Source organism: Mandrillus leucophaeus, unplaced genomic scaffold (assembly GCF_000951045.1).
Source record: "Mandrillus leucophaeus isolate KB7577 unplaced genomic scaffold, Mleu.le_1.0 Scaffold56, whole genome shotgun sequence".
In the NCBI taxonomy this organism is placed as follows: Eukaryota; Metazoa; Chordata; class Mammalia; order Primates; family Cercopithecidae; genus Mandrillus; species Mandrillus leucophaeus.
The window spans coordinates 6,672,914-6,683,026 of record NW_012106030.1 but is presented as its reverse complement, the minus strand read 5'-3'; the positions used below and the strand labels follow the sequence as shown (position 1 = coordinate 6,683,026).

Below are 10,113 nucleotides of genomic sequence, written 5' to 3'. Positions count from 1 at the left end.
AAAGAAAAGAGAGAAAAAAAGAACTATCTGTCCAGCTTTGCAGTTATAAACATTCGGTTCTTTTGTCACCTGAAGCCAAGTGAACCAGCTCACTTGGTAGTGAGTTAATACCCTTCTTACAATCTACTTTTTGGGGTGTGTTTAGGCTTTTACATAAAACTTCCTGATGAGAAAATCCCCTTTGGCAGAGCAGAATTGGCTCACTATTGCTGACATTTCTAAGAAAGAATTGCTTGGGCCATGGGCTGCAGTTCCAGGTTACACCTGCCTTGGCTTAGGCTCAGTGTGATTTTCTGGTGAAGTGGCCCCTGGTGTGGATCTTCTAGAATCAGGTAAAGAAGAGAATTTGGCCCACTCTTCCAGCTGTTCACACAGGCAGGCACCAAAAACTGGAGCCACAGCAGAGCAAGCTGGCGCCCCTGAGGTCCCTTCTGAGGAGAAAACTGTATTTTAATGGCAGTCTACTAAGTAAATTTGTTGTTTGGGGAACCAGATGGACATAATTGGCACCGAAGATAGTAAGAGCTGACTGCCAAAGTATATTCCCATTTAATACTATTAAAAAATCAGAAAATAGCCAGCCCTTGGATCATTATTCCAATGAAATTATATAACATTTAATAAAGTTAAACTTTTTTTTTTTTTTTTTGAGATGGAGTCTTGCTCTGTCACCCAGGCTGGAGTACAGTAGCACAATCTCAGCTCACTGCAACCTCTACCTCCTGAGTTCAAGCAATTCTCCTGCCTCAGCCTCCCAAGTAGCTGGTATTACAGGTGTGTGCCATCATGTCCAGCTAATTTTTATATTTTTAGTAGACACGGGGTTTTGCCATGTTGGTCAGGCTGGCCTCAAACTCCTGACCTCAAGTCATCTGCCCGTCTCGGCCTCCCAAAGTGTTGGGATTACAGGCGTGAGCCATTGCACCCAGCCTAATAGAGTTAAACTTTGCTCCCTAGTAGACTTAAACTGGGCTTCTCTGTCTCTGAATTACTGTTGAACGCTTTTCACATTAGATTTCTGTAAGGATGTGGACGGAACAAGGGTCAAGTAGTTTCCAAATTGCTCTCTGGCTGTGAAAAATGTCTTCATGCCATAAACAGACATACAGATGTTTTATTAAAACCAAGCCGGAACTTTCAGGGGTGGGGGTTGTGATTTTTGGCATTCTGGAATGAATATTTTGATGTGGTATACATGTGTGTTTATATAAGAGGCATTACTACTACGTAATTGACTAATTTTAGTTATTTCTGATTATTCTGTTCCCAAGTTAGCATGAAATATGTACTCCGTGAAGCCCTGAAACCCAGTAGATAAAAACAGGGCAGTTTTAGGTTGTTCTCGATTTATCTGTATTTTACCTTGCTCTGCTCTGCTACTAGCCTGATGAGATGTTATCAACTCCATAGGTGGCCTTTACTTGTAGGGATTTAGAAATATTTGTTATGAATCATCAAAATAAAGTTGTTCTACAGATGTCTATAACTGTGTCCACTTTGGTTTTCTTGTGTTTCAGAGTGGAGTATATTCTATGTGACAGTGTTGGGTTTTACTCTTACTGTGCTAACAGGAGGTTTCACTTGGCTTTGCATCTGCTGCTGCAAAAGGTACCTAGAGTGCTTATTCATGTGAAATAGAGACCCTACACTAGGTGTGTTTTGACAGCTTAGGAATTGTTTACTTGGGCTTGGTAAACTGCTAAGCTGTTTATTATAATAATGCACTTTCTGCCACAAAGCATAAGTGCCTAAATAAATGGAATATTAGAGGCAGCATTTTCTCACTGAAGCTCTTGTGTTTTCTAGGAGGGTCAACGATTCTAATCATATCTAATGTTATTCTCTATCGGTCTTACATTATATTCACTAGAGCGGTACTGTTTTCTCACTCAACCACAATCAACACAGAAGACTTCTGTGACCAGTGTTTGGGAGTTTCTCTGCACACACCATTCAAGCAACAGTTTTGCAGTGGACACCAGCTGGGTGTCGTCCAATTCAGTTTTGATGCTGTCTACCTGGAGATAGCGTCACATCCCACGGTTAATTAAGGACTCAGTCCCCAGACTGCCCCCCACCCCATTCAGATGCCAGTTGCATACCCCAGGTTGTTTTACCTGGGCTTCTGACTGACTATAAATTGGGTCCCTCAGTTCCCTCTTTGGGTTCAGTTATTTTGCTAGGATGGCTCAAAGAACTCAAGGAAACACATTGGTTATTTATTACAAAGGATATTACAAGGGATACAGATGAAGAGATGCATAGGGTGAGGTATGGGGAAGGGGCCTAGAGCTTCCATACGCTCTCTGGGCATGCCACTGTCTGGGGACCTCCACGTGTTTGGCTGTCCAGAGGCTCTCTGAACCCTGTCGTCTTGGGCCTTTTATGAAGAGTTTATTGGATATTTATAGAAAAGTAGTTGGACAAAAAGGGTATGATGTGACGCTAACAGGCTGTGGGGAAGCCCAGCAAGGGCTGTCCAGATTCTTCTCAGCCTCTCTGTGAAGCACTCCATCCTCCTGGGTAGGAGGCAGAACTCTTTCTGAAATGAGCGTTTTATGACCTGTAATCAGACAAAGTAGGTCAGAGAATGTCTTTACAGCCGGCTCCAAGACAGAAAGGCAGGGGAAGGTTCTTGCTTTGGGGAGAATAAAGAGCAGGTGAAAGGAAGGCAGGAGAAGGTCAGAGAGAGGGACATTCTGTTTTCTGAGGCCTAAAGTGCCCCAGCATTGTAACAAGGGCCATGGGAGTTATTAGCCAGGAACCATGATGAAAACATGCATACAGATGTGTATATATATATATATATATATGTCTCACAAGTAGCTAAGTGGCCTTACAGGTCTCAGTAGAGGAAGGAGTTCTGGAAGTATACTGTTCCAAATGGTAGATTTTGATTATTTTCATTATGTAAAGCAATAATCTAATCCACCTGAATTGTTTTAAATACATTTGAAACTGTAAGTGAGGCAATAACACCGCCAAAGAGAACTTTTGCTTTAGGTGTTTCCTTTTTCCATGGAGCTGACCTCTGAGAAGCCTCAAGCAACCTCATTGGCCAAACCTTCCAGAACCCCATGCTCAACCCTCTGTCCTGGAAGAGAGCATCAGGCCCACTCTTTCATGTGAAACACTGTAACTGCTCTCAAAAGGTGTGATTTTTAAAAAACGTATATTTTAATCTGGGCAACGTGGCTCACGCCTGTAACCTCAGCACTTTGGGAGGCCAAGGTGGGTGGATGACTTGAGGTCAGGAGTTTGAGACCAACCTGGCCAACATGGAGAAACCTTGTCTCTACTAAGAATACAAAATTAGCCAAGCGTGGTGGCGCATGCCTGTAATCCCAGCTACCTGAGACAGGAGAATCGATTGAACCTGGAAGGCAGAGGTTGCAGTGAGCTGAGATCGCACCATTGCACTCCCGCCTGGGTGACAAAAGCAAAACTCCGTCTAAAAAAATAAACTATATTTTAATAGTTATTTTTCAGAAATCACTTATAGATTATTTTAGTTTTGTGATTACGTTCCCAAAATTAAGACTGGTGAAAGGGAGCCAGGTGCAGGCACTTAGAGGCCTAAATCCCGTTAAGTTTTCCCAGAGCCATATGTGACCCTACTATGCATGGCATTAAACATCTTCAGCTTTGTGACATGTCTATCAAGTAGAAGATGATGATGCTAGTAGTGGTAACTGTGAACATGTATGAAGTATTTGCCTTTGTGATTATTGGCTAAGTGTTTTGTGTGTATTATCTTACCCAGTCCTCTCATCAACCATGTGAGATAGGGACTATTCTTACTCCTATTTTACAGGTGAGGACATGGAGGCACAAAAGTCTCAAATAATTTTCTCTAAATCACCAGCTAGTAAGTGCTAAATTGAGACCCATGCTTCTGATCATCATGCTCTCAGAAAATTGCTTTTATGCTGTGAAATTACTATTTTGTTCTCTACATGCCTTCACGTGGTCTGGGTGTGTATTTCCAAATAATCTCTGTACACAGGTTGAGGCACATGAGACCAGCCTAATTTTCATGTGTTGAGGGGAAAAAAAAGAAAAAGATGGGGAGCAGCTGTTGCTAATTAATTGTGGGAATATATGATAATTTTTGCTATTTTTTTCTGATTGCTAGTTCATGACACCTTTTCATTACTGCAGCATTGGACATTGCAGGGTGGTATAGGTTTAGGGGAACATTTGCTCATCCAGGGTCTTCTGAATAAGGAATTACTCATGAAGAACAGCTCCCTGGGCCAACACACAGGTGTTGAGAATTGCACTGAAGGTCCCTGGCACTGCAGCCTGAGGCTTAGCTGAGACCTGTCGATAGGTGGGCAAGAGTGATGTGGCTGTTTATACCCCGAAATGGGTTTCTCCAAGATGCATAATGCCCCTCTGAGCTCTGACCTGGCCTTGCGTATGTTTCTTTAATAAAAGATGCCAACTATCACATCATAAAGGCAAAATGTTTCCTTTAGTGTCTTTACTCTGCGTTAAATCCTAGATCTCAGTTACCTTTCTAAAGATCTGAGTTGAGTTTTCATTGTTCCTTTCAGACAAAAAAGGACTAAAATCAGGAAAAAAACAAAGTACACCATCCTGGATAACATGGATGAACAGGAAAGAATGGAACTGAGGCCCAAATATGGTAAGACAGTCTCCAGAATGACTGCCTGGCACCTTTCCTTGATTTACCCTAGGTATGCCTGAGGGCTAACTTGGATCAAGGGAGAATGATCCGCTGGAGTCAGCACTTTAATTGGGAAGGAAGAGTGAGGCTGGGATTCTGTGATGACAAACAACCTTCAGGCCGGGCACGGTGGCTCACGCCTGTAATCCCAGCACTTTGAGAGGCCGAGGCAGATGGATCGCCCGAGCTCAGTAGTTCGAGACCACCCTGGGCAACATGGTGAAACCATCTCTACTGAAAAAATACCGAAAAAAAAAAAAAAAAAAAGCCGGGCGTGGTGGTGTGCGCCTGTAGTCCCAGCTCTTCGGGAGGCTGAGGCAGAAGACTAGCTTGAGGCTGGGAGGTGGAGGTTACGGTGAGCTGAGATTGCACCTCTGCACTCCAGCTTGGGCTACAGACTGAGACTCTGTCTCAAGAAAGAAAAAGAAAAATAACCTTCATCAACCCTGATGATGTGCTAATGCGGGGGTGGGGCAGGAGGCAATAGGTTCATTATAAATTTAATGAAATTTTGGCATAATACTTTGAGGCATTAATGGATGAGGGATATGAAATGTTATCAGCTGGGCACCTACCAATGACCACAGGGCAAAGACTGCTTTTTAACTAGAGGTGTCCCCAGCATCTGCTTTTTTTCCTACTCCTGGTTGGAGGGTGGGGGGCAGTTGAAGATACTCCCTCAGCTCAGCTCTGAATGCTGTTCCCTTCAGGTCTGCTAGGACAGAAATGCAGCAAGAGGACATTTGGACTTTAAAGCCTAACATTTTTCAGCAGCTGTATTATCTAATTAGCCATTGATATAGATGGACACAAAGGCTTTACAGAAAATTGACTTTCTTCACAAAGTGTATTGATCCCTATGCTTAGGAGCACCACTTGCCCACCTCGGTTAACTTTTTCATTCTCGTTTATTAACTGTTGCATACTTAGTGAAACTTCTCTGGCCCTCTGAGGCTGCTAAACACCAATTCTATAGGTTTTCCATAATTCTGGGCTTATGACTAAGTTACTTTTTATGGAAGATATAATCTTTTTCAGAGTTTTGAGGTGCAAAACATTGTTCACAGTGAGTGTTGAATGCCTACCCTGTGCACAGGCACCGGGTTAGGCCCTGGAGACTGGGAGAGGAGGAAGCACAGAGCCTGCCTTTACAGGAGCTTGCAGCCTGCGGGAGGATAATTATACTGGAGCGCAAGGAGTTCTACCAATGCATGGATGAAGCCGGGTAGGAACACTCAGGTCAGAACGACTGATCGTGTACAGAGAGTGTAGCTAACAGGGCTTTGGCAGGAAGAGCCTCACAGGAAGAACAAATAGTAGCATACATTGAGTGCTCACCATCTGCATTGCATATCAGAAGTATTATAGTGACTTTTACCTAAGAGCTCAGTGTGCTTTAGGTTGCATTATCTCACCCACCTTTGTCTTAAAATACACTCATCTTTCTGACATTCCTGTTTCTATTCATAGAACCCCCATTCTCATTGCCCCAGTTTGAAACCTCAGTCGCTGGTGCTCCACACACACTGCCCCCCATTCCAGACACCCGCACCTTGCTAGACTCTTGCCCTCTTTCCTCATCATTATTATCACCACCCCAGTTCAGGTCCTTACAGTTTCACCTGTGAACTAATAGTAATAATAATAATAATTAACAGGTATTTAATGTCAAATATATACTAAACACATCTGAAGTACTTTACCCATTGAATTCTAATCCTACCCGTAGCTGTATGAGGTATGTGCAATGATTATCCCCATTTTACGCAAGAGGAAACTGAGGCAAAGGAAAGTTTAGCAACTTGCCCAAGTAACATAGCTGGTGAGTGCTGAAGGTGGGGTGGAGGCCGGGCTCTTCCTCTACATTGCACTGCCTCTGCCTTGGTCCGTTTGGGCTGCTCTAACAAAATGCTGCAGACAAGGAGGTGTATGAACAACAGATACTTATTACCCACAGTTCTGGAGGCTGGGAAGGTGAATTCAGCATCTGGGCAGGGCTACTTCCTCATAGTTGGTGCCTCCTCACTGCATCCTCACATGGTGTAAAGGGCAAGGCAGCCTCTGATGCTTCTTTTTTTTTGGAGACACAGTCTCGCTCTATCCCCCAGACTGGAATGCAGTGGCACAATCTCAGCTCACTGCAACCTCTGCCTCACAGGTTCAAGCAATTCTCATGCCTCAGCCTCCCAAGTAGCTGGGATTACAGGCACCTGCCACCATGCCCAGCTAATCTTTTTTGTATTTTTAGTAGAGACAGGGTTTCTTCATGTCGGCCAGGCTGGTCTCAAACTCCTGACCTCAAGTGATCCACCCGCCTCGTCTTCTCAAAGTGCTGAGATTACAAGTGTGGGCCACCGCGCCTGGCCTCTGGTGCCTCTTTTGTGTGAGCACTAATCCCATTCGATCACCACCCAAAGGCCTCACCTCTTGGTACCACCATTTAGGCGTTAGATTTCAACACATGAATTTGTGGGGGTGCAAACATTCAGACCACAGCAGCCTCTATGTCTACTGTCCATCTTCCATCCTGCACGCTGTGGTTTTATTAATATCTCAGAACAACATTTTAACAGTGTCATTTCTCTGCTTATCGGATAAAATCCAAACTTCATGGTTTACTTTGTATTCATGTGCTTTTCTGTGAGGTTCCTGCCTCTCTCTCTCCAGCCTCTCCTTCATTATTTCCTACATGAATCATTTGCTCCAAACAAACTAGTTTTTTTCTAAATGTCCCTGGATGCTTCTGCATACTCCATGCCCTTCCGCTGTCCTCCTGTCTAAATTCTCTTCTTCAGATCTCACTGATAGAGACAGGAGACAGCCAAGGGTCCCTGGTGAAACCGCACCTCCAAGCCTAAAACAGCCTGAAGGCTGAAAAACCGGACTGCTGGTCCCCGATGAAGGCCCTGCCCTTTCCCAGCTGATTCTCTCTAAATAATGTCCACCTGCACACTGGGGAAAGGGGGTGGAGCCACAGGAGGTTCACGTCATTTGCAGTGGGGAGGAGCCTGGCCTCTTCAGTTCCTGTGTGGTAACCTGGGATTCAGTCTGTGAGGCAGGAGGTTGTTGGCATGACCCCCTCTCTATTTGCTGAGAGTTTTTGTTTCCTTTTTACCTAATAAATTCAATTTTTTTCACCCTTCTGTGTGTCCACGAGCCTAATCTTTCCTGCTGGTGTGATAAGAGCCTGGTTTTATCTGAACTAAGGAGAAAGTTCTACAACATCACCCTATGGGAAACATCACTGAAGCAACCCCAGCCATAAGTACATGTGCTTATTTCCTAATTCATATACAATTTAAAAAATATCTTACCTGTTATGCGCCATCTTTTTATGAGTCTATGCCTTTTCTGTCTGTTTTTTTTTTTTTCTCCTGAGACAAGGTCTTGCTCTGTCACCCAGGCTAGAACATAGCAACACGATCATAGTTCACCATACCCTCGAACTCCTGGCCTCAAGTGATCCTCCCACCTCAGCCTCCCAATGGGCTGGGATTATAGGCATGAGCCACCAGGCCCAGCCAAGTCTATGTCTTAAACCCCTAGCTAGACGCCATAAATCCTTTGAGAGTAGGAATTGAATCTTGTACCTGTTCTGTCTCTTAGGTTGACCCCCTGAAATCAAATATTCTACCAAAATGATATTAACCAAATGGTAAAATCACAGAAGCTTTCATTTGTTGGATGCTTACAATGTACTAATGGCTGGGCCAAGAGAGCGTTACATGCACGATTTCACTTAATCCTCACCATAAACTCATGGGGTAGATGCTTTGTTATCTTCCAATTGAATAGAGGAGGAGACTGAAAGCTCAGAGAGGTTAGGTATCTTCCCCAGGGTCAAGCAGCTGGCGAGTATCAAAGCTGGGGCAAAAGCTTAGGTGAGGCATCAAAGCCCCTGCAATTACTTGCTGGGAAACCCAAACCGCCTGCTGTTTTGAGTGATTGCTTTCAAGGTGCGGAGAGCACCACTCCGTGCTCCTCACAGGACCTGCAACCAGAACGACTGACAGCTGGAAGCGAATCATGGCATTTCTCCTCAGATGCTTCTGTGCTTCTCTCTAGGTATCAAGCACCGAAGCACAGAGCACAACTCCAGCCTGATGGTATCCGAATCTGAGTTTGACAGCGACCAGGACACAATCTTCAGCCGAGAAAAGATGGAGAGAGGGAATCCAAAGGTTTCCATGAATGGTTCCATCAGAAATGGAGCTTCCTTCAGTTATTGCTCAAAGGACAGATAATGGCGCAGTCGTTTGTAAAGTGGAAGAAACCCATAGGAATCCTTGAATCCAGGACCAGTCAGTGGGAGTTACAGCACAAAACCCACTCTTTTAGAATAGTTCATTGACCTCCTTCCCCAGTGGGCTAGATGTGTATCCCCACGTACTAAAAGACCGGTTTTTGAAGGCACAAAACAAAACAAAAACGTTGCTCTTTTAACTGAGATGCTTGTTAATAGAGATAAAGGCTGGGTGAAACTCTAAGGTACATACTTAAAAGAGTTTTGTGTTTTTGTAGCTGGCAGAATCTCATGTTAAAGATAAAAAACTATTTCTATCTGTGGAACCTTAGAGAAGGTGAATTAAATAAGGATTTAAAGAGGGATGGTTTCTCCCTTAGCCACTGTGATTGCCTGTAAGGAACAGCATTCTAAACATGGTTTATCTTGTAGCACCTGCAGTCAAATGGCTGTGTATGTTAAAATAGCTTATCTAAGAGGCACAGGTTGTCTTCTGTAGAGGGACGGAGAGTCTTGCGTGTAGCAAGTTTTCTGTGCTGACGGCAACACACAGTGCAAAGCCCTCCTGGTTTTCAATTCTGTGCTATGTCAACGGCAGTTTTCAGCTCTCTCAAGAGAGCAGCTGTTGGCCATTCAAGAGCTAAGGAAGAATCATATTCTAAGGACTGAGGCAATAGAAAGGGGAGGAGGAGCTTAATGCCGTGTAGGTTGAAGGTAGCTTTGTAACATTATCTTTTCTTTAAGAAAAACTACAGTGACTCCTCTGGGTGTTGTTTAGCAGTCTTGTTCTCTAATGTCAACTGAGCCCCAGTTTACATTAAATGCAATAGAAGTGATTAATTCATTAAACGTTTATTATGTTCTGTAGGCTGTGCATTTGGACTGCCATAGATAGGACAATTGTGTATATATTCCAAAACTCTGAAATATAGTCAGTCTTAACTTGGATGGCGTGGTTATGATACTCTGGTCCCCGACAGGTACTTTCCAAAATAACTTGACATAGATGTCTTCACTTCCTATGTTTAAAAATACATTTAAGTTTTTCTACCGAATAAATCTTATTTCAAACATGAAAGACAATTAAAACATTCCCACCCACAAAGCAGTACTCCAGAGCAATTAACTGGAGTTAATTGCAGCCTGCTACGTTCACTGGTTCAGGGTAGTTCCCCAT

General features: G+C 43.7%; 1 protein-coding gene across 1 annotated transcript in view; it reads left to right on the top strand.

Moving 5' to 3' along the window:
* Window positions 1–9,772, top strand: part of KIAA0319 (KIAA0319 ortholog) — a 66,494-nt gene extending 56,722 nt beyond the window's left edge. Inside the window, exons 17-19 of the mRNA XM_011998203.1 lie at window positions 1,518–1,608; window positions 4,560–4,651; window positions 8,759–9,772. Of these exons, the coding sequence (XP_011853593.1) occupies window positions 1,518–1,608; window positions 4,560–4,651; window positions 8,759–8,937 (362 nt within the window). The 3' untranslated portion in view covers window positions 8,938–9,772. The remainder of the gene's footprint in view (window positions 1–1,517; window positions 1,609–4,559; window positions 4,652–8,758) is intronic.
* Window positions 9,773–10,113: the final 341 nt, after the last annotated feature.